This window comes from Idiotropiscis lumnitzeri, chromosome 18 (genome assembly GCF_059441095.1).
Source record: "Idiotropiscis lumnitzeri isolate Australia: NSW breed Sydney's pygmy pipehorse chromosome 18, RoL_Ilum_1.0, whole genome shotgun sequence".
NCBI classification, from domain to species: Eukaryota; Metazoa; Chordata; class Actinopteri; order Syngnathiformes; family Syngnathidae; genus Idiotropiscis; species Idiotropiscis lumnitzeri.
In genome coordinates this window covers 6,595,576-6,619,185 of record NC_142408.1, presented here as the reverse complement: position 1 = coordinate 6,619,185, position 23,610 = coordinate 6,595,576, and the positions used below count along the sequence as shown (strand labels likewise).

Here is a 23,610-nt window from a genome sequence, read left to right as displayed (position 1 = left end):
CTTGATTTCACTTTGGAAAGCAATGAAATTTATTTCTTTATGCATTAATTTACATTTTTAAATATAAAAATGTAGCCAGAAAAATTATATATTGATTACAAAGTTTTCATGGGATTTTGCCTTTTTTGGACTCCAATTAGAACATCCTTCCAAAACAAAACACCTTTATCGATGTTGTTAGCAATAGAATTACACATATCAGATCAAAATATTTGAAAATGGGGCATAGCAGAATAGAAAGTGTTATTCACTTTATTTTTGAAAGAGTAACCGGAAGTAAAGTGTTTATTCCTTTTGCGTGACAAACAACCCGGAAATTTGAACGCACGGTAACATTTTCGCCGATAGCCTACAAGTCACCTTAAAGCGATCCATCAAATTATTATTTTTTTTGTCACGCTTGACCCTCCGGTACGTACCTTTTCATACATTTACCATTCAAAGGTCAATTTAAGCTTTTTTGAGGTGCTGCGTGATATACTTTTTGATAGACTATAGCAATACGTGTACGGTTAGCCGCGGCTAGCTTGCGGAAAGTCGCTCGGAAGTTAAACAAGTCATTTGGAACCTTTCAAATAATAAAAGAAAGAAGATTTCAACTTCAGATATCTTATTGGGCGAGCAAGAGGAGTCGGACAATGTTAAATCCGAGTTTTAAATAAGGCAGGCAGTGTTAATTCTGAGTTATAAAATGGCGTAGAGCTCTGCGCAGGTATGACCAGGTGTTTGAGCAATCAATTATTTTACTTATATTTTTTGCTTCCTTTTGTTTCTAGCAGTAACATCGCCACCATGGGCTTTCTTCTCTCCAAGTCCATGGATGCAAATTTGAAAAAGCAGCAAGAGTTTATGCTCCACAACTCCAGATTACAGGTGAGTCCAGTTACGATGGCGACATAAACAGGTTGTAATTGTGGTGAGCAACCTGTTGTGCTAGTCAATCAATCTCGAGTTTACGTAAGCAGAATTTTCTTTCCCATGCCAAAATTTATAAATATGAATTAGTCACTTTCTAATTCTGGCATCAGAATCTGAAATCCCTTTATTGTCATTGTACTCAAGTGTGCAACGAGATTAGAGAGATCCGACATGAAATAAAAATGCCATGAATAGTTGCTGAACAGATTGCTGTGGATCGAAGACAATTCATGAGTTTCGTCATTCGCAATTACTCCCGTTTGTGATAAACTTTGATATAATGTCTTCTTCCATGTTTGACTTTCATTCGGAGCAAAAGCAGCTGACACTTTTTCAACACCTTTCTGAATCAAGTCTGCCCAAGTGCAGTGTGAAGATGGGCTAGCCCTCTGATGAGAAAGGGAGGGGCTGAGTATTTGAAACCAATATGAAAGCTGAAGCATTTTAATGTGTTTTTAAAAGTGTGAATTAAGATTCAAACAATAATTATTGTCTCTAATCAAAGATAACTTGACTTCATCTTTTTTTTTTCTTAAATCACATAGCTGCTTTTAAAAAATTGTCTCGCGTTTATGGTTTATTATAATCTCTGTATGCAAATAAATGAATAATAATTCATCAATAATGACGGAAGCATTTGAAAATGGAGCACACCTCGTTGCCTTTCATAGCTACCTGAGCTACCTATTCTGGAAACCCTGAGTTAATTGAAGTTTGCTTTTGTGGAAAATTTGACGTAATTGTTTAAATGTGACGCGGGATAATTAACGAGGATTCCCTTTTGCTACGTAGTCATGACTCATGACATGTGAAAGTTATTTTTAGAAAGTGTTCGGGATGACGAATTGACATAGTAAAGTTATTTTGAGAAATTGCTGTGTTTTTGTTTTGGGCATGTTTTCTGATAGTAAGCTCAAATTCGTTCCCATTTTTTTTAAATGTAAACACTTACATCACAGTTAATAATTGTAAAATGTTTACTTCAAACATTTCCTTTACTGTTAATTGTTTTTTTGATGGTTTCATTTCAATACTGTATTTTATTTATGTATGTTTGTTTTTTTGTTTCACCTTCGAAGTATTGTTGTATTTTGATTGGAAGCATTCATTTGTCCATTTTCAGATGACAACTATTTATACTTTCGGGTGACTTTTTGTGTTTTTTTGTTGTTTTTTTTTTTTTTTAGAAAGATCAAATTCTTTCCTTTTGGGACGCTGTCTTCTGTGATTATTGCTGGCTGCGAGCTACATCGCAGGTGTTAACTCAATAACACGGCGACATATGTGCATGAAAACAGATTGTTGTGATATTAGTAGCTTCATTTTCTCCCCTCAGACCAGCTGCTCACACGGTAGATTAAGATTAATCTTTTTTTTTGTGAATGCTGAACATTTTCATTTCCTTGTTACATTGTATCGGATTGTTTTATCGCGCCGATGCAGATGCACGTAAGCAAGGAATGCGTGGCATGTCTGATGTCATAGTTTCAATGTTATTGGTAGGGTGACTCAGCTTTGCCAAATAGAAATGACGTATTTCAAGTTATTTTTAGATACCAACTCCGGTATCATCCTACATATCAATTTTTTTAAATTTTTTTTGTGGCCCACGGAATGCAATGATCATCTTCATGCTCATGCCAAAAGGATTTGCTCTTTTCATTTTGGCTGAATATTTCTGGCAAATTGTGATTTGTTCACCTAGCGAAGTTTTGTTCTATTATGAGTGACTTTAACTCCACAAAAAAAAAAAAAAAGTCAGGTAGTTTTGTCTGTACTATGACAGACTTCTCGTTTTGGGGGGAGGCGTCTCACAATTGTCGATGGCGATCTGGTTGTGAGCGTGGTGCGACGTGTTGGTCGTTTCAAGTACGCTACACATTTTCGAAGCAATAAGCAGACCGAACAAATCGATAAAGACCTTCAAAGCTGTTTTGAGTGTACCCTGCTTTACAAAAATACATTCCTATTTTATTCCACTTTTGTCGCTATCAGATGTTGCCAGTTTGTTTTCCCGCATTTTTGGAGCGTGTGCCTTTGGGCTGTTTGAATGTTTTCGTTGATCGTAAACACGTGATATCAGATGTGTCAAGAAAACGGATTTTTTTTTTTAATCACAAAATCAGTTTCGATTTAACCAAATCGAATCGTTGCATTTTTAAATGTCCCGCCTATGACCGTATCGCACCCCGTGTATCAAGACACGTATCAAATTTTGACGCTAATGATTTACACGTCATTTGTAATATTTCAATCGAGAAATGATTGTCCTTGTGGGTTATCCCGCCTGACGTGAACCGTTAATAATCTCTGCAACCATTAAAATGGCTTGTATCCAAGCTTTATTTCTGCTATGGCAGACTGATAAACAAAACCGCAATAAGCACAGAATGCGCACAAATGTGACGTTGTGAAGAATTGGTGATTAATTGAACATTTGCTGTCCAGCAAGGATGGAACTCCGCAAGCAGTCGAAACAGCATGCTTGTTCAAAGTGCTTTAAAAGAAGGTTGATTGTGTTAATTATCTCAAGTACAGTTTTTGCGTCTATTAACTCAACTTTGACGTAATTGCAGCCGGCGCGTTCTCATTTAAGGCGGTTGTTTTCAAGCCGACGGCACAATGTGGTTAAGTCATGGTGGCCCACATGCGCTCACAATAGGAGGCTGATGTGTGGACCACATGCCCAGTTTGGACGTAAACTGTGTTTATGAGGAATGTTTTTTTTTTTTATTATTATTGTGAAGTGCAAGCTTGTATTGCACATTGGAGCATAAAGTTTCTCAAACTGGCATTGATCTGCAGTTGCGGACAGAAAAACCTTCGGTAAACTTGCTCCAACATCAGCCATGAACTTAAACTTTCAAAGTTCGAATGATACTGAAAATGGAATTAAAATTAAAAAAAGGCAAGTGTGTATACTAACTTTTGGAACGTGGTGAATCACAAATCAACGCTGATTCACTGTACTGTCATATATCGACTCCGCCCATGAGGTAAACCGCTGACCCTTGAAATTGCAAGTGTCATCCAAATGTCCTGTGTGTGTTTTTACAGCTGGAGCGTCAGATGATGATGCAGAACCAGATGAGGGAACGGCAAATGGCAATGCAGATTGCCTGGTCCAGAGAGTTCATCAAGTACTTTGGCACATTTTTCGCTGTGGCTTCCGCCGGACTCACCGTCGGGTGAGTTTCACACCTCGGAGAGACTCGCACGGTGATTCTTTGTGTGTCTTTTCACAGCTTCACATGTCCAGTGGCCTTTTGCCGCTGAAGCCATCATACAGTCCCAAAATGTCACTTTTTACAACTGGCTAGCTTTTCTCACCAATCACAGCAGCCAAATTGTATGCACTCACTGGCGTCAACTTTGTTATTTTAAAAGTACAAAGTATTTTTGCTCTTTAGTCAAGGTGAAAATAATCCAACGTGTTTTCTTATCCAGCGCCGTAAAAAGGAAGAACGCAGCAATGTTGGCGCCCGTCTTGCCACTCAGCTTCATATTAGCCTATCAAATGGACAGCGCGTATGGGACACTCATTCATCGAATTCGAGGTAAGCGTCATGAAGTAAAAAAAGATCTCTGCCCTGCATTTTAAAATGAAACCGCACATATGTCATATTTTGTTTAGTTGAGTACTAGAAATTCCAAATTGTCCTTGAACGCTTCACTCCGTTTGCGAGAGGGCGCGAGTTCTTTCTCCTTCGATGTCAAACAAAGCTTGCGCATTTTATTTTGGTTGTTAAAAATGTGAGTTCACTGACTAATGACTCCTTAATCCATATTAGAGGCTACAATATTTTAGAGAAGCAAAAAAGGACATTGAGTCCGTGCACGTCAAACACACACGCGTGTGCTAACAACAGCTAGCTTGTAGACACGACTGAATGTCTCAGGAATTAAAAAAAATAAAAAATAAATCAAGCGGGGAAAGGGTAGTTTCAAGAGAAAAGCAAATAAATCTACAAAATAAACAACTCGTCGACTATCTAAGTTAATTGTCGATGATGAGCCAATATTGACGTCGTCGTGATTAGTCAATTGAAATACTCTGTCTCAATACTGTTTTTTTTTTAAATATATTTTGTACAACTTGTGGCCAAAATAGCAGAGTGTCAACTTCTGCCGGCCTACACACGTCCATTCTGCTCTCCTATTACTTTTTAGGGGAGGCCGAGTGTATCATGGTGTCTGAAAATGACCGTCTCGACTTGCCTCATGGGACGCCGACCTTCGATAGCATCGAGAAGGCCCGACGCGCTAAAAGCAACCTCGCCTCCTTCTTGGAGCGATAGTTTCATCGTCCTCCAAAAAGACATTTTGAATGGTGAAACCGTCCATCTGCACTGTCGTACCGTTTCCTTCTCCTGCTGGTGGTGGGAAAAAGAAAAAAAATGCTATCAGGTCATGTGATGCAGATAATATGGAATGCTACTTTTTGGAAGCAACAGTGCAGAAAATGAGATTTGCAACAAATACTCCAAGCGCTAAATGTTATCTTGTATTGAAGATTCATCGGGCAAAGAAGATCATAACTTTCACACCTGCTCGGTGTTGATCAACTTGATTAAAATTGCCATTGGTGCACCTTTTATTCGTAATCACATGACTGCTTTGTTCCCCTCTGGGATGTGCTTTATTTCTCCTGATACCAAACAAACGTAACAATTCTTTTCCCGTTATGTTTTAACATGACAAAACCAACCATCAAACTTCCATTTACAAGTGTGCCTCCCGGGTCTTTGTGTGACCTCAGCGCTGACGCGGAGAAGTTGAGACCAATACCACTTGAACACAAGCGTTCACAACGCACAATCCTAATTATATTGTCAGCACGGAGAAATAAGCCTAAGCGCGTCATTGTCGTCCATTGCAATGACGCACGTGTGTGTGAGGGAGGGAGAGGGAGAATCTCGGGCAAGTCCACAGTTTCCGAAGAGAACTATAAAAGATGTGGTCCACTCTCAGGAAAATCAAACAAGCGGCGTTGGGCCAGAAGATCTTTATGGAAGCGGATTGGCTGCAGTGACAGCTGACGTGCCCAAAGTGTTGCAAAGCATGTTTTTGAGAGCAGCCTTCTGCGTGTTGGTGTCGGCGCTGGTAGCGTGCGGCGACGCGCAAGCTCAAACCATCAGCAGAGCGCTGCTGCCCAGGGAATACGGAGTCAAGCTGTGTGGGAGGGAGTTCATACGAGCCGTCATTTTCACCTGCGGAGGCTCCCGCTGGAAGCGACTCGTCGATGCAGACTATGGTGAGTGGACCTTGCTTCAACATGTTCTTGAGAGATTGCAACATGTAACCAATATACATGAATGCACGTTTTTGGAGGATATTAATTTACTAGATCCTCATGCATGTTGAATCGACTTCAACTGGCTCCGAGTGCACTTTCGAGTTTGCTTCAAGATAATTCTGTTCATCTTCAAATCTTTAAAAGGCCTAGCCCCAGCGTAGCTCTCTGAGCTCCTCCACCCCTTCACACCTGCCCGCGGCCTCAGGTCTGCAGACCAAATGCTGCTGGAGGTGCCGAGGACTAAGTGGAGCCTCGGGGGCGGGGGATCGTGCCTTTCTGTTGCCGGTCCTTCCCTGTGGAATGAGCTCCCATTAAATGTTAGGCAAGCCCCCTCTTAGTCCGTTTTTAAAACTCGTTTGAAGACACATTTTTATTCCTGAGCTTTCGACTCAATATCCGCTATTATTCTGGTATATATTGTAAATGTGATTGTGTGTTTTCATTTGTCTTCTAATTACCTGCTAATTTATATGACTGCATATGGAAAGCACTTTGTTACAGCCCCACCTGTTGTGAAATGCGCTATATATAAATACAATTGTATTGTACTTTGAAGATCTAGGTCGTGAAGGCCACGACACGCCCTTCTTAACGATGACAGTACAGTATCGGCTTTAGAGGTTCGAGGCGCGGCTTCATTGTTTGATTACGCCCACGGATTCGACGCGCCTCTTGGTCTTTCCCCCAAACTGTTTCCTTGGTAGTTTTAATGATGCCCTGTCTAATGACGTCACGCTTACTTTATTGGGCATAGAAAATGACAAACTCTCCGTCTTCAGTCAGTCGGGGGCGAGGCGACAAAATGTTTGACGGAAGTGGTCGAAACGGCAGCTTCACGTCCATTCTGTGTGAACAAAGGGCCGTAGAGCCATGAAAGCTTGAAAAGCGTGTTCAGCGGGCCTGAAAACATGAGAGTTGATGTTCGTTCTAAGAGTCCAGGCCATTTGGTTCAAAGGTTGTGGTCAAAAGAAGTTCACTTCGAAATGAGTGGAATTGGTAGCACAACATGTCCCCAGCAGAGGGCGCACTCTGCATGATTAAGATTAGTACAGTATTTGGGTTTCAATCAGTTGATAGTCATTTTCAATGTGAAATGATGAGTTTTAAAAATGTGACGTCATACGACGGTGTATCATTGACGTCTCCAAGGAAATGGTTAAACCCCCACAAAAGGAAAAAAACGAAGCCACTTAGAAGTCGAGAATTCACGCGAGCAGCGTTGTTAAACGTTGGCGACGCCTGCCATCATGTGGTTAACACGTTTTCATTACGTTTTCAATGGCTCAGCAACAGTAAACATTTGTCCAGTAGACAATTTTGTCACTTCCGTCGACTAAAAATGACATCACAGTTGCTCAAGGCTCAGGTAATGAGTGACCTGTCACGGCTCACCTATTTTCTAAGCAATAAACCTGTAACCTTGCAAAGAACGTTTGAGCTATTCTGACATTTCATTTATTTTCCAAATCAATTAGCCTGTTGTGTCACAACAACAAAATGCAACAAATAATGTCGACAATATGATCTCTTTCTTCAGAATCCTTACAACGGATTCCCCACAGTGACGTCAGAACGAGGAGCGAGCAACCCGCCTATCACACACTCAACTTTCTTCCCTTCTTTACTCGGACTGTCCTGGCGGACGGTGCGACCCTTCACGCAGCCTCAAGCAAGAGTGACAAGGAAGACTCGTCCCACGATTTGGGTGCGCTGCCTAAAGAATTTTGGCCTGTAAACAGCGCGAGGAGGCGGAGGCACATTTCTCAAGGCGTGGCAGGCGTCTGCTGCAGCAAAGGCTGCACTAAGTATGATATAGGACGCTTGTGTTGAGGTGCCCAGCGGTGTAGACAAATTTTGTTTGGGGGGGGGGGGGTAAATGTCATCGCTCAATTAAAATAAATACTAAATATGTCATGTCATTTGTGTCCGAATCATGCATTGCCGTATAATAGACGGTAATCGCAGTTGAGAAAATGCAAAAGTATTATTAGCCCACTGAGACTGTCTCAGGGACCACCCAGCATCAAGAGGTCCTTTAACGTGGACTCTTTCCACAGTGTCTAATCAAAGATTAAAATGATAAAAAAATTAAAAATCACGCAATATTTGATTATTTCTTAACAGACACCCTTTGGAATGACTCACATTTTCATAAATTCATCAAAGTCAGATCAATACACAACAGTCTGCCTGAACGTATATCATATGAACAATTTCAAGTTTTTTTTTTAGAACACAATATGTAAACGAGTTAGCAACCACACCTCACATGGACATCATTTTAGGATGGTGTCTATTGCCTAACCAAAACAGTGATTCTAGGAGAGACGATCAATATTTTGTTTAGGTGCAACAAAAAAATCACCACGTTGGAAATGTATTTAATAAAATACCAGGCATGATTTTAATTCAATTTGAATGGTAAAAGTTTTTTTTTAAACAAAAAGATCTTCTCATTTCTTTGTCACATAACAACATTGTAAATGTACATCCATGTTGCACAGTCATCAAAATGGCTGCTGGGAAAATGCCTCCAAATGCTTTTTTATACAAATGCTTTCAAAATATAAACTCAACAGACTGCAATGTGACATTCATCATTAAAAGTCTTAATAGAAAAATATATACAAACCCTAAATGAAATTTGAGGTATCATCAGCGATCCCAAAGCATGTTTCCCTCAAACACGCTTTGAAATTAAATTCATTCATCAATTCCAAATGAGAGCAAATGCGTCAACGGTTATCGCAATGAATGACCACAAATTAATAGACATGGAAAAAGTGAAGGCTGAATTCTGGATTCACTTTTGTCTCAACGTGTTGCTTTCACAAGGCGGTTTTTGTACATTTATTGGCATCATGAAAGTCGAACGACACGTAGATGTTAAAGCCCAGGCAGTGGAAGTACAAAAAAAAAAAAAAGGGGGGGGGGGCAATATAAAAGCCATGGGACGATGCAAACAGTACACATCTTACGGAAACACAACATAACAGTATTTTATAAATCCCCCCAAAATTCCTTATATAAAATAACACGTATAAAAACAATATTTAAAGGCGATCCGGAATGTTCTTTGGAGTTACGGTGTAGTGTTTCTAAAGTCTTCACATGATTTGTGGCGACACTGCTGCATCAAAGTGTCTCTCCGAATTGTTGGTTTGCATCGAAGCAAGCACGTTGACGCGTCACAAACCGATTACGTCTCATGTGTCCAAGTTGTCTTGTGCCATCTCCACACTACGGATCAACATTTGGAAAGAGGGCCTCTGTCCCGGGTCACCGCTCCAACACTCGGTCATCATCCGGTGCATCTGAGAACGTGAAAGTGGTCTTTACTCACTCAGTTACGCTCGTCATCAGGATTTAATCACTACGTTGTATTATTTCGTGAGCCTTGGAAGTAAGTGGTCATGCACATTAATATCTGCTTAGTCAGCTTTTTTTCCCCCATCACTCAGCCTTTGATTTTTGAAAGAAAATTGGGAAGACGACATCATGATTAAAAGCTTTAGGGTGCAGACTTCTAATCCGTGACAGTGTCATAAATTGGTTGGTCTCCGAGTCAATCACTAATCTATAACACCGTCGTTAAGTCCCAATGACGGTAAAAGGCGATGAAAAACACTTTTTAGGCCATCAACTTAAAACAATCACATGGAAAATAAAAAGTGCAGCAGTAAATACTTTCTTTGTCCCTGGACACCTTCAAACATTCTTCAGTTTATATAGTCTACACACCCCTGAATAAAATTTACACAGAAATGTGACCTGTAACGTAACGTAAATTAAAAAAAAAAAAATCAGTTTGTGCTGACCTCTTTGGGGCAATTTTCCGGCACAGGCAAGCGAAAGCCTTGCTTCAGCAGGTCGATCAAATGGTAAACGATCATCTGTCCTTGTTTGTCGTTTCCCATCTGCTCCATAAACACCTGGAAGAAAAAGTACCCAAGTAGTCCTGATGACGAGTAAGAACCGTTTTGAGAATCACGGGAGTCAAATGAATGTGAAGGACTTGCTGCATGCAGTCAAATAGAAATGAAATAAATTAGCGCAAGCGGGTACCGCAGGTGGGCTGTAGCCTTTGTCACAGTAGGTAAAAAGTTCATAGAGGACCACACCAAAACTCCAAACGTCTGAGGCCACTGAAAACTTGCTTTCTGTAAGAGACTCTGGAGAATACCTGAAAAAAAAAATAATACGAAAAATTAAACACGTTGTGGTCTTTGTGAAACATGATCGGGTCCCGCTTACCAAAAAATGGGGCTTTCTCCAGGCTCCCTCACGGTGTAGTACTCTTTGTCTTGCGGCAACACTTTGGTCAGACCAAAGTCACCGATCTTCACTCTGGTGTCGCTCTCCACCAGAATATTTCTAGTGGCCAGGTCTCTGTGGATGTAACGCTTTGTGGCCAGGTAGTCCATACCCTGGAACGAGCGATCATGTTACAACAATTTTCATTGCAACAGAAAAACATTTATTGAGTTAAAGTGTCTGGGTGATTCTACGCGATTTCTTGAAATCGTGTTCGACCGATCAATTATTATTTTTAAATCTTTCCACTGTTATTTGCCGTTCATGTGCTCTCCCTGACATACCCTAAAATGCCACTAGATGGCGCCAAAGCCAGCCAAGCAGCTCAAACGAAAATAAACATGTCAGATCCGAAACACAAATTTTGAGGTACCTAAAAAAAATGGAGGACCAGATTGTGAGTTGTGAGAAGACCGAAAATTCTTATTTGACGTCTTCACTCAAAAACTCACCTTTCACATGGTCTGGAATTTTTATTTTATTTTTTGAGGACCACCACCATCATTCCCTCCTCTCGTGTGTCATGTGTGTTACGTCATGTTTGATCACGTGATATTTCAGGCCCGGGGCACTAAATCGTAGATTGGTGGCGAAAGACAATTTTCTTGTTGCGATGATAAGAAAAGACCACATAACGTGTTTATTGTCCAATTTCTTGTATCGTCATCTGTAATCTTTTTATTGTGATGTTGCCACGCACTGAGTAATCGGTCATGTGCTTTCCAGTACAGTTTGTCACCTTGCAAATCTGTAGCGAATAGAGAAGCAGCTTCTTGAAATCAAAGTGGACTTTGTTTTTGAGGAGATAATCCCTCAAACTGCCATAGGGAAGATATTCCATAATGAGGCGGAGGTTCTTCCGTCCTGAAAGAGAAATTATTCTTCATTAACTCACTCACTGCCATTGACGGATAAATACGTCAAAGATCCATTTTTTTCGCTCGGCTGATAGTGAATGAGTTAAATTCTGAAATTAGCTTAAATCGTGTCTTCTATCATTTTTTTTACACCCTTTTCTTTCTCTCTCTTTTATCATTCTGCTTGAATAAGATCAATTCCTTTTGTGTCTTTCTCAAAACGTAGTCGCTCATACCTGCACTGTAGCACACGCCTTTATATTTGACAATGTTCTCGTGATGGAGCGACTTGAGAATCTCAATTTCACGCTCAAAGTCTCTGATGTGCTCGGCCGTGCTGTGCTGCAGTTTCTTGACCGCCACCACCTCCCCCGTGCTGTCCTGCAGGGGGTCGTACCGACACATCTCCACGCTGCCAAAATTCCCCTACGAGGACCGACAGGTAGAAATTGAAACGTGTGTGTGTGTGTATGTGTGTGTGTGCGTGCGCGTTTCCTGATGCGTCTCACTTTGCCCAACTGTTTGAGGAAGATGAGATGTCGCTCCTCAAACTGAGCAGGCTCTTGGCACTCGGAGGCCCACGGGAAGCCGAAGCCTCGCGTCTTGGCAGGCACCATGTCGCTCTCCACCAGCAGCTCATAGTCTGTGCCACAAGATCATAACGACAACAACATAGATAAATAGATGGTGGTGTTGTAAAAATGACAGCTATGAAGAAGAAAAAAAATCAAGGAAGACTGAGTGGAACAAAAAAAAGTCCATTAGCACCCTGGAACATTTTCACGCACCTGTGTGCCGTTAAAGCGCTCGCATGTGATGAGTGCAAGGAGTAAGCCGGTTGCTACCTGGAGTGAAAAGACTGTTCAGGTCTCTAATGACTGCTCTGAAGGACGGTCGGTGTGATGGCTCGTAGTCCATACAGCTGTTAATCAGATTGGCGAGCTCGGTCCATTTGGGAGCGGGCAGCTGGTGTCTGTCCTCATAGAACATCATTTTCTGTAGAGGACAGCACAAACGGGTTGATGAAGGCCTTAATCGGCCATTGACGGAAATAGAAGTCAGAAAGTGCATTTTTTTTTTCTCATCTGGGCTGGGAGTGAGTTCATCCTTTTTCACGTGATTAAATGCGTCGCTAAATTGTTGCATTGTCTCGCTAAAATCATGACGTCGTTTGTTTCGGTCACCTTGCAGCAGTCGAGGGTGCACAGTGGTTTATCTCCACCGCTGCAGATCTCCCACAAGGTGGTGCCAAAGGCCCACTTATCGGTGGCCAAAGTCAGATTTTGCTGGTTTTCAATGCATTCGGGCGGCACCCACGGGATACGCTCCACCAAAACTGTCAGGCCAAAAATTCCGGATAAGCGTCAAGAACGACGTTTGCGGATGTGAATCGGCCATGTTAGAAGTGTGAAGCGATTTTAAGACCTTCTTTGGGCAGCACGGTGATGCTGATGCCGGGGTCGCTGAGCTTGATGAAAGGCAGACTGCCCGTCTTCCGGTCCGCCTTCCGGATCACCAGAACGTTCTTGGCGCAAACATTCCCGTGGGTAATATTCTTCTCTTCCTGTCGGCGCAAAAGTAGAATCGCTGACCACTTTTGTGCTCTTGTCGAGGTTACCGCCGACTTGACAGAAAATCTTACCAGATAGTGCATGGCCCAGGCCAGCTGCTTGGCCACCTCCAACTTCCACGTGATGTTGATGCTACTTTTGTTCTTTTTCAAATACGTGTCCAGAGAGCCAAATTTACCGTACTCCTGAACCATAATATCTAAAAAAAAAAAAAAAAAAAGACAAAGAGGCGATCATTTTACACAACAGAGTTAGTTTGAAATTTAACAATAGTGGAACAGTCGTCAAAATATATTTTTCTTCTTAAAAAAATTTACAGCGATGGTTCTCATGAGAGTTGTGGATGAAGTCGAACTTATCGCATGTGATTTCCAGCACAGGGCACGTATAAACACGATTCACACTCACATTCCCAAGCAATTTAGAGTCGAGGAGCATTGTGTTACAACAAAAGTTAAGATTCAATTTAACCGATCGTTCGATACGAGAGTCAATGTCCAGGGGTGGGCCGTGCATTTCACACGTAGGCCTTCCGTGAAGTCGTACTTAGTCCGACTTAAAATTCACATTTTTCCTTCCTTCGGCCATTGTGGTTTAAAAAAGATTTTCGAACGGTCGCCAGTTACGACGACTTCCGGGTGTCTTGATTCCGCATCGGATCACAAATCTCGTTCATTACCTCCAGCGAGAAGGCTCACTGCAACCAACTCGCGATCTGATTGGCTATCGCAACTGTCTAATTCTAAAAAGCCCATTGACTTCGACAGAATAGACGCATGCACGATTGTATCCGAAGGCCTCGGACGAATCGTGCGTGTTACATGTATTGTGAGATCTGCCTGGCAACACCAGCCAGCTGAATTCGGATTGGATAAAAACTCTCAGCTAAAAATACAACAATCAGATATAACTGATAACTTTTTCTTGATTATGTTCGGCCAGCAGAGAAGACCTTGAAGGCCTTGACCGCCCACCACCGCCAATGGATATGTATAAATGATGATAAATGTTCGTGTGTGTGTGTGATGTGAACTTACTCTCATCTCCACAAACACACACGCCATAGTTGAGGAGCAAGTGCTTGTGGGAGAGCTGGCTCATCATGCTGGCCGCTTCAAAGAATGACTAGAGCACAAAAGAAACCAAACCAAAGTCCAAATTGGAGCCAAGCGGACGGCGAGTCACAAATAAAACTGACCTCGGAGTAACTGCGATGTGCCTTGTCCAGGATTTTGATCACCACGTCGATCTGATGAATCTCTCCGTAGTCGCCGAGCTCCTTCCTCACACCGGAGAAGAGCTTGGTGAACGTCCCCTGGCCCAGACTCTCACTCTAAAATGTTACGTTAAGCCATGTTTAAATACTTTTGCCACGACAGACACGCAAGTTAAGATGCGAACCAACGATGGCTCATGTTGAGAAAATGGACAAGCTTCCGGAATCAATCTGCTCTGCAACGGGAGTCGACAGAAAGCAACGAGGGCCGTCTCACCATGACAAGGTCCTCTTTTCGAATCTTGTGGAAAACCATCTGGCTGATGCTTTTTTGGAGCGTGGGAGACAGAAGAACGTCAGGACTTTGGTTATTTCGACACACCAGCAGATTGGATTTGTCTGGAGAAGCGGGACACCAAAGTACAAGTGAGATCGTAATAAATGACACGTGAGCAATTTTTTTTTTTTTTTTTTTACTGACGTTTGGGGCTGGGCGGGCAGCACTTGGTCAGCTGGAATGTGTATCCGTCTGTGCGAAGCGCCTCCTTTTGGTAACAGTTGAGAAGTTCGCCCAGGGTGTCGAAGCTTCTCTTGGCACCATTTAAGACGTACTCTCCGGACTCGCTCCTCACAATCTGACAGTGCTTGTAGTCCATCATCGAATCGTACTGAAAGGTGAAGGAGGACAGAAATATGACGTCATATCTAATTCCAGGTGAAAACCCAAAATTTTGTTCCCGCTCGTGTTGGAACTGCAATTTCAATCGGATCATTTTGTTTGGGAGAAATCAACACAAAAAAACTAAGGAGTTTAAAAATGCCTTCTGATTATGAGCATTATGGCCACGCCCCCTCTCCTCCCTCCAAGTGATTGGCGCGTCGTTACGTCAGGGACCGATCACAAGTCATCGTAAATAATAATCACGTCAAAGGCCACTTCAACATCTGAAAACATGAAAAAAAAAAAAAAGACTCGCCTTAAAAGACTTAAAAGAAAACGAACCTTAATAAGTCACCGAGTTACGCAAACAATGCGTTTATTCGGATATATTATAATTTCAGACATAAATGTAAGCTCGACTTCCTTCTTTTTTTTTTTCACGAATTCACTCGGGGCCACGCCTACGCCACTCCAACAAAAACGACCACACTCGACCTCCTCGGTGTTTTGAATTTTTCAAACTCCGTCCATCCATTTTCTCCACCGTCTGCCCTCACGAGGGTCGCGTGTCGGTGTGCTCCATGGAACCGGTTCTTACCCCCACCACGAAGGACATGAAGAACTTGTCGTAGTCTCTCGGGCTACGGCGCAGCATGTACAGGCCTTGACGGTTGCCGGCGCGCCGCAGCTTGGCGACGGTGAACTCCATCCTGTGAGCAGAGAGACGCGTTACGTATTGCCGCGCGTGACGTCTTTGGCGGAGCGTGCACGCTACTCACGAAACCGGGCCATGACAGTGGCTCTGAATGCCTTCCAGAAGCCTCGGCGGGGCCACCTCTTTGCAAAGATAATGATGTGCGTCGGCAACGAGTCTGTGATATCCGTCCACTAACGATACAAACGACAGCGCCTCCGAGAGCGAGCGAAACTCCAGTTCCTAGGTTGACAAAGAATATATAAGATTTTTTTTTTTTTTTTAATTATGATCATTTAAATCATTCTATGAACAGCACCCCAAGACTGGAAAACAGAAAAATAGGACTCGCGAGTTCCCCCGACCGATTCCAAAGATTAGCGTGCCTTTGCGATAATGATGACATTGTTATGAAAGACATGCCCCATGCCGGCCAAATCCGATTTAGTCTGAATATATTCGAGATGCCGCCACAGGGGAAAAATGATTTTAAAATGATTGATTGTGTTGTGGAGTTTCTGACGTTTTTTGTTTTTTTTTCCGCGGCTTTCCACTTTGCTGCGCACACAAACGCCTCGTAAATGTGTAATAACATAGACATAAACTGTGGACTGTACCAAGATCTGGTGGTCTTGTCTGGTGAGGGTCACCACCCGACTCTCCACCGAGCCTTCCTTATTGGCCTGCTTGATGCTGATGTCGATCACCTCTTGGAAATCACAATATGTCTGCAGCTCCTAAAGCACACGCCGTCGCAACATTAATCAGAACGACCATCTCCGTTTGCCGCCACAATGTGAGAGTCTGACACGCTGCGAGGGACTTAGATTATGCAAATATTGCACATCACCATGGCAACACAAAACCTTTCCAATTTCCTTACCTCCTCTGCTCCCTCCGTTTTCCCTTTTGACCACTGGATGCCCTTGTTGCCCATGACGACGATGGTAACATCGTTCGCAGACAGGTCCGTGACGTGGAAGCGCTCCGAGTAGAGCGACGGAAGCAGTATCTCCAAGCTCATCAGGTACTTGAGGCGAAGTTTGCACACGGTGGCCTTTAACTCGGTGAACTGCTGAATGAACCTCTTGAACCGGAATCGGATGCGCTTCCGGGTCAGGATGTTGTACTCCTGTATGCGACTTCGCATGCAGCTCGGCAGGAAGGCTTTGTAGCTGAACCGCAAATGTTTTGAGGAGACGTCATTGGATTCAATTCAGAGAATCATTACAACCTACCTGGTATCGTTGTAGATGCCCACAGGTGACTGACCGCTCTCTTTGGCCAGACGCATCATGTCTAGTACCGCCATGCCCAAACACTCCTCCTGGACTTCGTGACCCAACGGGATGACGACCCTTCCGTTGAGGAAGTCACTGCGCCACTGTCAAGGAAAATAGCAAGCAGATGCGGCAAAAAAAAGGGGATTGCTGTCACGCTTGGTTGCAGAAGGAAGCCCGTAAGCGATTCAAGTGAAACCGCGTGGAGATTGATATCAGTTAGTCAGGTTGTAGTTTTATTGCATAACAGCTCGTACCCGACAAAGTATTCGACCATTTTCATCAATGACGGTTAAATAATTATTATGCAATTAAACATCATTTGGAGGAGGTGTGGCGTTAATAATAGTGTGTAGCTGTTTTTTTTTCTGTTTTGTTGTTCTATTTAATTTGCATAGTCATTTCGGAGACACCCAAAAAAAAGCCACAATATATTCAATAATTTAAATTATGTGCGGTCGAGGCGGCACGGTGGACGAATGGTTAGCACGTTGGCCTCACAGCGCCGTGGTCGTAGGTTCGATTCCGGTTCCGGCCTCCCTGTGTGGAGTTTGCATGTTCTGCCCGTGCCTGGGTGGCTTTTCTGCGGGTACTCCGGTTTCCTCCCACATTCCAAAAACATGCATGGGAGGTTGAAGTTGCCCCCAGGTGTGAGTGTGAGCGCGAATGGTTGTTTGTCTTCGTTTGCCCTGCGATTGGCTGGCAACCGGTTCAAGGTGTGACCCCGCCTACTGCCCGAAGACGGCTGCGATAGGCTCCAGCACGCCCGCGAGCGCCGTGAGGAGAAGCGGTACAGATAATGTTTTGACTTGTACCACCCCTTCAAGCTGTAAACACAAAGTTGTGGTTCCAAAAGGGTGAAGCGAGACAATACAATCCTTTATTTGGATCGTTGACTAGTTACGTTGTTTCGGTGTGAGCAAAACGGCAACAACGTGAGCTCGACACGCGCGCAAAGAGACGACGACCTAACTTTATGACTCAATTTTCGTCGACACACGTCATAGCGACGCCATTTCCTGTCTTGAGGAGAAAAATGGCAGAATGGTTGGCCAATTTAAACCCTGTTGGGCACAAGCGAGATGAAGACACACTCGCCTTTCATCTCCAAAAAGGGGGACTTTTAGTGATGCGTGTACTTACAACTGACCTGGAAAAATTGATACGCCATCACGCACTCATCCATCACAGGGCTCTCCATGCCCTTGTTAAGTCCGCAGCGGTGAGCATATGACGTGCTGCCACTGTTGTACCAGCCAGGAAAGTAGAACCTGTTTTGAGGGAGGGGCGGAGGGAGAAAAGTGTCATTTTAGGAACGCATACGAGTCAATGGACGCAAATGGAACGAAATCGTCGACCTGATTCTGAAGTGAAGGCGCTCGCCGTTCGCCTGTTGCAGTTTGAAGACGTGATTAGCCGGGAACCACATCCGGTCGCTTTCCCTCATGAGGCCGAACAAGTTGAAATATAAAGGTGCAATACCTGAAAGGAATGTTTTGTGAGTCAAGACGCGATTATTTCAATCTTTCGGTAACACTTGATTTGAATGTGGGTTCAAACTCATTCACTGCCATTGACGGGTACCGAAGCCAAAAAGCACGTTCCTTTTACCTGAACTCGAAGTGACGTTGTGGCTTTTGAGTTTTTTTAATGTTGTGTTGAACAATTTTTTTTTTTTTTTAATCTTCGCAAACTGCAAGTGCATATTTAAAAAAAATACGAGCTACTGAAAACTCCCAAAATGTCCACTGGGTCTTTTTGTTTGTCATTGTAACCTCGGCCAAACGGGGAAAGTTGTAGAGTCAGGTTATTCTGAGACTTTGAGAACAGGAAGCACTCACAAGAGTGAAGCAACAGCCTGACGATGGGAACGCCTCTTTCCAGGAAGTCGACTCGACCGCAAGCGGAAGTCAAGGTACTTGCAGGGTTAACCTAAATATTAGTCGTGTTATGCATTATTATTTACAGTGTGACATAAATGCGTCCAACGTGCGTTTTGATGTCTCAGAATGTCAAACGAAACTTTGACTTGACAGTTGCAAGATCGCAACACTTAAGAAATGTCCGCTCATCTTCAAAAAAGGGGGTAGGGTTTTTTCCTATTTGTATTTTACGCTGGTTTCCTTTGCTGCGGTTTTATTCTTATAAATGTTGTCTTTGGAATTCAGCCTGGAACAAATTCATTTGATCATGAATTCGGAAATGAAAACAACAAGCGAGTCAAGCAGCAGAACCCGAACGGATTGTGTTCCAGCATGGTCGGTCGGGTCAATGTCACGACAAAGTGACTCTTTGGCGTCGCCGTCAAAATAAATCACCATTAAAAACGCGGAAGTCTTATAAAACCTCGTTCACCTTCGTTACAAACAATGCATATTTGACAGTTAATGACTAAAAATGTCAGCCGGAACAGGCGACCCTCGTGAGGAGAAGCCGATCAGATGACGGACGGATGGATGAACATACTGTGAGCAGAAAGTAGTCAAAAATGTGAATGCGGTAAATCCTGAGCGATAAACTGGCATAATTAGAAAAATGTGTTTTGATTTATTATTTGGGCAAGATAACGATGACGATCTCGTCACAAGATTGAAAAAGCCATCACTACGATTCATTTTCTCGCGATGCAATAGCAGTAAGTGGATGCTTCGTTTCTGGAAAAAAAAAAAAAAAAAAATGCACTCTTAGCTGATATAACAACTTGGGTGGGAGTGAATCTCCCGTCATGAGTTTTTTTTTTCTTCCTCATTCTGTTTACATAGAGTTCTTTCTAATGTTGCCGAGCGCTCTCGTCTACCGAATCACAGAATTCCTTTGTACTAAAAATGCCGGCGATAAAGATCGAAAAAGATTCGCCATCACAAGTACAAATTGGGGGTTTCAACCATTCGACCATTTTAGATGCACCCACAGAAAGTCGGCTCGCACGTTTCACGGGTCAGGTGGCGTGACATTGCGCACAAACGCAGCGTGACTGCCCTTTAAGAAAGTCTGATGTTTGTTCTCTCTTCAGTCGAGGCTGCAGCACTGAAGAGTAGCGTGATCAATATTTTACGCTTATGCTTCCGAATTTTCATGATATTATGCACGGAAGACGACGTTATCAATCTTAGCATGTAGAAAAAAACAAAACTTTAGGAGTTGACACTTCAGGGCTTCGCTTCGTCTGAGCTGTGACCTTAACAACGTCCGGTAAGCGGTCAAAAAATGTATCGATGGCCAAAGCAAAGCGTCACGTCCGAGGCAATTTATTCTCGGCGACTCACCGCAAGTTTTGGCCGCGAGGATGCAAAGTTCCTCTGCCACGTACTCGCCAAGCCGGTATGTGAGCACACGATCCTCTCCGCCATCATCCTTCCCCACGTAGTAAAGGTGGACACGTAGGCATGGGCTATTCTCCTTCGGCTCCGGTCCAGAAGATGCCGTGCAGTCGGGCGGGACGCCATTTTGATGTGCTGTGGGGGAGGAGGTGGTGGATGGGTTCATGTTTTTCGCCAGAAAACAGACCGCCGACATCCACCTGCATCCACCAGGAAAGAGAATTTTACGACAATGACAAAAGATTTTGCCATGTTTGTATTTGTCATTAAAAAGCTTTGATGTGGTTGATGAAAAAAAAAAAAAAATTCCACACGAGGAAAATGAACGCTTTTAAGTAACACTCGAGTAAGAGATGTCCAATGAGGAGATCCAGGAAAATGGCCGCAGAATTTGTTGTGAAGAAAGCCCCTCAAACTACAAGGCAGGAAAAACTTCAATCACAAATGTTCACAGAAGACTTCAAAAAGTGCAAAGGCGACGTCACAAGCGACAAACCGCTCATTCGTAAAGAGACGAGCTTGCTCGGTGGACTAACGAGACTAAAATTCATATTTACCTCCGTGATAGAAAGACCAAAAGCTTTGAGGACAAAATAATCTGCTTCTGATTCCAGTTATGTCATGATTTCTTCATTTTCAATGATGATGTAACACACACAAAAAAATGAACTTACGTCTACAGCAGGGGTGTGCAAACCTTTTGATTGGTGGGCCACAATGGGTTCTAAAATTTGATAGAGGGGGATGGAGTGTTTTGGTAACCTCACCTCATCGGAGAAAAAAAATACATTTATATTTAAATGAAAGTGAACAAAAGCATTAAAACAATATGTATGTCTTTGACGCACCACAGTATTTAGAAAATAAAACATTAACAAGGTTTATTCATTTAATTTTTTCCAAGTTCGGTGGGCGGGATTAAAACATTTAACGGGCCGTATGTGGCCCCCGGGCCGTAGTTTGCCCACGCCTGGTCTACAGAAATAACAGAAGATCAATTGAACTCAACGGATTGGGCGGTTACTTCCTGCAATCAAAGAAAAGAAACCATTTGGCCTCAGTGTTGCAAAACATTTGGAGATGAGTGCATGTTTTCTCCAAATCTCGAAACTTCACCGAAGGGGGCAAAATTCTCAAATAGTTTGGCCCAAGCGAACCACATTGTTTGCTAGATAACAATCACAAGCGCTTCAACAGTCCGCAGCAAGAAAGTAAACAGGATAAAGGACGTCTTTGTTCCATGCGCTCTCTTGATTCTCTGGCGAGCCGCTGCAAATTGCCGTGAATGAAACCCAAACGGCACAACACAATCATTTCCTCATCCTTAAATGACACATCAGCAAGGCCCAATAGCTTACGTCGCTTTCGTAAACTGCGTGTCCTTACTGAACACAACTGACAAAAAAAAAAAAAAGAGAAATAGACGTGAATAATCTATTTTGAACAGGATTCTAAAAAAGTTTCGACCAAACAACTCGAACAACAAAGGGCTTGTGTGAGCGAGAAGGGAAAGCAGCTGCTATACAATGTCATTGCAATGAAAGCGCATGACTCCATTGGGCATTTCCCACATCCTGGATTGACAGTTGTTTTTTTTTTGGATGAAACGGAAACACTTTGAGGACAAATGCTGCGACGGATCACTCCTATCCGTCAAGTCCTTTTACGTCTATTGCTTTGCTGTGCATTCGAAGATACAAACTTCTTCCTTCCGACAACAATGTGGACTATGGGGAAGGTTTCCGAAACCTCCGTAGAGGTGTTGTGATGTGGCAAAAGTTTCTCATACGATTTGATGAGGAAGTTGAGCACGTGTTTAAAAACATGAGGATAAACACTCCCCATTTATCACACAGCACACAGGCAAGTTTCGGGCTCAAGTCTTATCAGGGCCGCCTCAGTTTGCAGCAGCAGCAGGTCGCCGTTATCAGACGCAACACATTTGAACATTTATTACGCCAAAGTCTGCCTCTAGACATTTGGGCTTTCACTGTGTGGACCTCTTCATAACACTGCAGCTGTGACGGGGGGGTGAATCGGAGCAAAAGAAGCCAAAAGAAAGTTCTGTACATAAAGTAATAATCAGACATCAAAAGAAAGGCGGTTAAAACATGAAATCACAACGTAAGAACAGTAAAACACAAAAGACTAAAATAATGCTAAGTTTCATGCTGAGTCCGCTTTATGACTATTATTTAAAAAACAAAAAACAAACAAGTACATATAGAAGTGTTTATCTTCTTTGTCTGTCCCAAGTAAAATTGGCGAGAGCCGCCACTGGGCCAGACTTTTGTGACGTCATGGGGAAGACTATTACATTCATTATGTAATGTCATACGGTCCACGACATACGAATCCTGACATTTGTGATTGGGGAGTTGGGAAGCAGTGAATGAGTCCGAACACAGCAATGATGTTGGAACTTTCAAATTGTCGCCATGCATTTTTTTAAATTATTAAACATGCACACCTGTCAACCGAACACAATATTGATATTAAACTGCATCACGTCAACATGTTAAGAACTTATCTCAACAATCTGAGCCACTAAAACAACACTTACTTTTTGTTGTTGTCGAGCTGTCCACGCAACAGCTCCGTGGGAGGGAGCAACGCTGTTTCTCGACAGCTAAAATGCGCAAACGTGCTCAATTATTCACTGCTAATGTCTCGCTCGTCCGCCTTGGCTTCGAACGGCGACCGTCAACGAGCCGCGCCGCATCTTTGTCGCGAAACAAAACAACAACAACGTTCACTTCAACCGCTCTCGTCCGGGCCAACTGTCAACTGTCAAGCGAACCGATGACCCAGAAACGTTTCGCTGGGAGTGAAACGCGAAATTCTCCTCTCGACTTGCCAATGACACTCTCATGAGTGGGAGTGGATAACAGTCCGCGCGAGAGCATCATGTTTTGCGAGTAAGGATAAGAGTGACCCCTAGTGGAGTTTAATCGCATAGCAGGTGGACTGAGAACGCGAACGTTTACACTTTCGCAAAATGAGAACAAATGGAAATAAAAACATAACAAGCAGCGTAGGGTATTCATTGTTTTCTTTCCGAGAGTAATAATAAAAATAAAACTGATATGCGGTTGATGTGTGCACGGCCATATACATTAACACTTAATTATTAATTTAATTATTTTGTATTAGAACGTATTATACATTGATACATATATTTATTGACTGCATACCAAAAAAATGAAAAAAAATTGTAACTGGTGAGTTAAGTTTTAATGTATAGTGAGTCACAAAAAAAATTCAAAATGGGATACAGAACTATGTTTTTATTTTCTCCGCTTGTGAAAGTTAGGTGAGCCGTGAATGGCTGTTACCTGAGCACTCCAAACGTGATTTAATTTCCAGGAGACACTGAGACAGCAAGTGGTAAAATGCAATTTCAGAAGTGTTAATTGTACATGAAAAATAATCAACTTATCAAAATCGTTATAAATAAAATAGGAACTTTTTACTCGCGAAAAT

General features: G+C 42.7%; 3 protein-coding genes across 5 annotated transcripts; 2 read left to right on the top strand and 1 right to left on the bottom strand.

The window, feature by feature from the left end:
• Positions 1-270: 270 nt before the first annotated feature.
• plgrkt (plasminogen receptor, C-terminal lysine transmembrane protein) lies at positions 271-5,515 on the top strand. Of its 2 annotated transcripts, none has more exons than XM_088280645.1 (5): positions 271-411; positions 777-873; positions 3,976-4,106; positions 4,366-4,475; positions 5,089-5,515. In XM_088280645.1, exons 2-5 carry the CDS (start codon positions 793-795, stop codon positions 5,214-5,216), a joined length of 450 nt encoding a protein of 149 aa, XP_088136771.1. In that variant the 5' UTR covers positions 271-411; positions 777-792; the 3' UTR covers positions 5,217-5,515. The 2 variants fall into 2 exon arrangements, with proteins under 2 accessions (XP_088136771.1, XP_088136772.1); XM_088280646.1 differs by having other exon boundaries at positions 277-411; positions 780-873.
• A 147-nt stretch (positions 5,516-5,662) lies between these two features.
• On the top strand, positions 5,663-8,133 carry LOC148319268 (relaxin-3-like). The gene is made up of 2 exons (XM_088280644.1): positions 5,663-6,172; positions 7,752-8,133. Exons 1-2 carry the CDS (start codon positions 5,797-5,799, stop codon positions 8,042-8,044), a joined length of 669 nt encoding a protein of 222 aa, XP_088136770.1. The 5' UTR covers positions 5,663-5,796; the 3' UTR covers positions 8,045-8,133.
• A 457-nt stretch (positions 8,134-8,590) lies between these two features.
• On the bottom strand, positions 8,591-22,985 carry jak2a (Janus kinase 2a). 2 transcript variants are annotated; one of them, XM_088280642.1, is made up of 24 exons: positions 22,691-22,985; positions 20,074-20,327; positions 18,166-18,289; positions 17,958-18,078; positions 16,766-16,911; positions 16,411-16,702; positions 16,145-16,264; positions 15,613-15,770; positions 15,432-15,543; positions 14,654-14,840; positions 14,450-14,571; positions 14,155-14,289; positions 13,994-14,081; positions 13,028-13,155; positions 12,811-12,949; positions 12,570-12,721; positions 12,231-12,381; positions 11,895-12,028; positions 11,622-11,811; positions 11,268-11,392; positions 10,469-10,641; positions 10,280-10,397; positions 10,033-10,146; positions 8,591-9,528 (listed from the first exon to the last, which is right to left on the bottom strand). In XM_088280642.1, exons 2-24 carry the CDS (start codon positions 20,321-20,323, stop codon positions 9,421-9,423), a joined length of 3,387 nt encoding a protein of 1,128 aa, XP_088136768.1. In that variant the 5' UTR covers positions 20,324-20,327; positions 22,691-22,985; the 3' UTR covers positions 8,591-9,420. The 2 variants fall into 2 exon arrangements, with proteins under 2 accessions (XP_088136768.1, XP_088136769.1); XM_088280643.1 differs by having other exon boundaries at positions 20,074-20,262.
• Between the last annotated feature and the right edge of the window lie 625 nt (positions 22,986-23,610).

What these genes read in the sequence shown, in the direction of transcription:
- plgrkt (XM_088280645.1), top strand. Translation starts at nt 793, where the DNA reads ATGGGCTTTCTTCTCTCCAAGTCCATGGATGCAAATTTGAAAAAGCAG. An exon ending in TCCACAACTCCAGATTACAG is followed by an intron (nt 874 to 3,975) that starts GTGAGTCCAGTT and finishes GTGTTTTTACAG; the next exon opens with CTGGAGCGTCAGATGATGAT. An exon ending in TCCGCCGGACTCACCGTCGG is followed by an intron (nt 4,107 to 4,365) that starts GTGAGTTTCACA and finishes TTTCTTATCCAG; the next exon opens with CGCCGTAAAAAGGAAGAACG.
- LOC148319268 (XM_088280644.1), top strand. Translation starts at nt 5,797, where the DNA reads ATGACGCACGTGTGTGTGAGGGAGGGAGAGGGAGAATCTCGGGCAAGT. An exon ending in ACTCGTCGATGCAGACTATG is followed by an intron (nt 6,173 to 7,751) that starts GTGAGTGGACCT and finishes CTCTTTCTTCAG; the next exon opens with AATCCTTACAACGGATTCCC.
- jak2a (XM_088280642.1), bottom strand. Translation starts at nt 20,323, where the DNA reads ATGTCGGCGGTCTGTTTTCTGGCGAAAAACATGAACCCATCCACCACC. An exon ending in CACTGTCATGGCCCGGTTTC is followed by an intron (nt 15,544 to 15,612) that starts GTGAGTAGCGTG and finishes CTCTGCTCACAG; the next exon opens with GATGGAGTTCACCGTCGCCA. An exon ending in CACCGTGCTGCCCAAAGAAG is followed by an intron (nt 12,722 to 12,810) that starts GTCTTAAAATCG and finishes TTGGCCTGACAG; the next exon opens with TTTTGGTGGAGCGTATCCCG.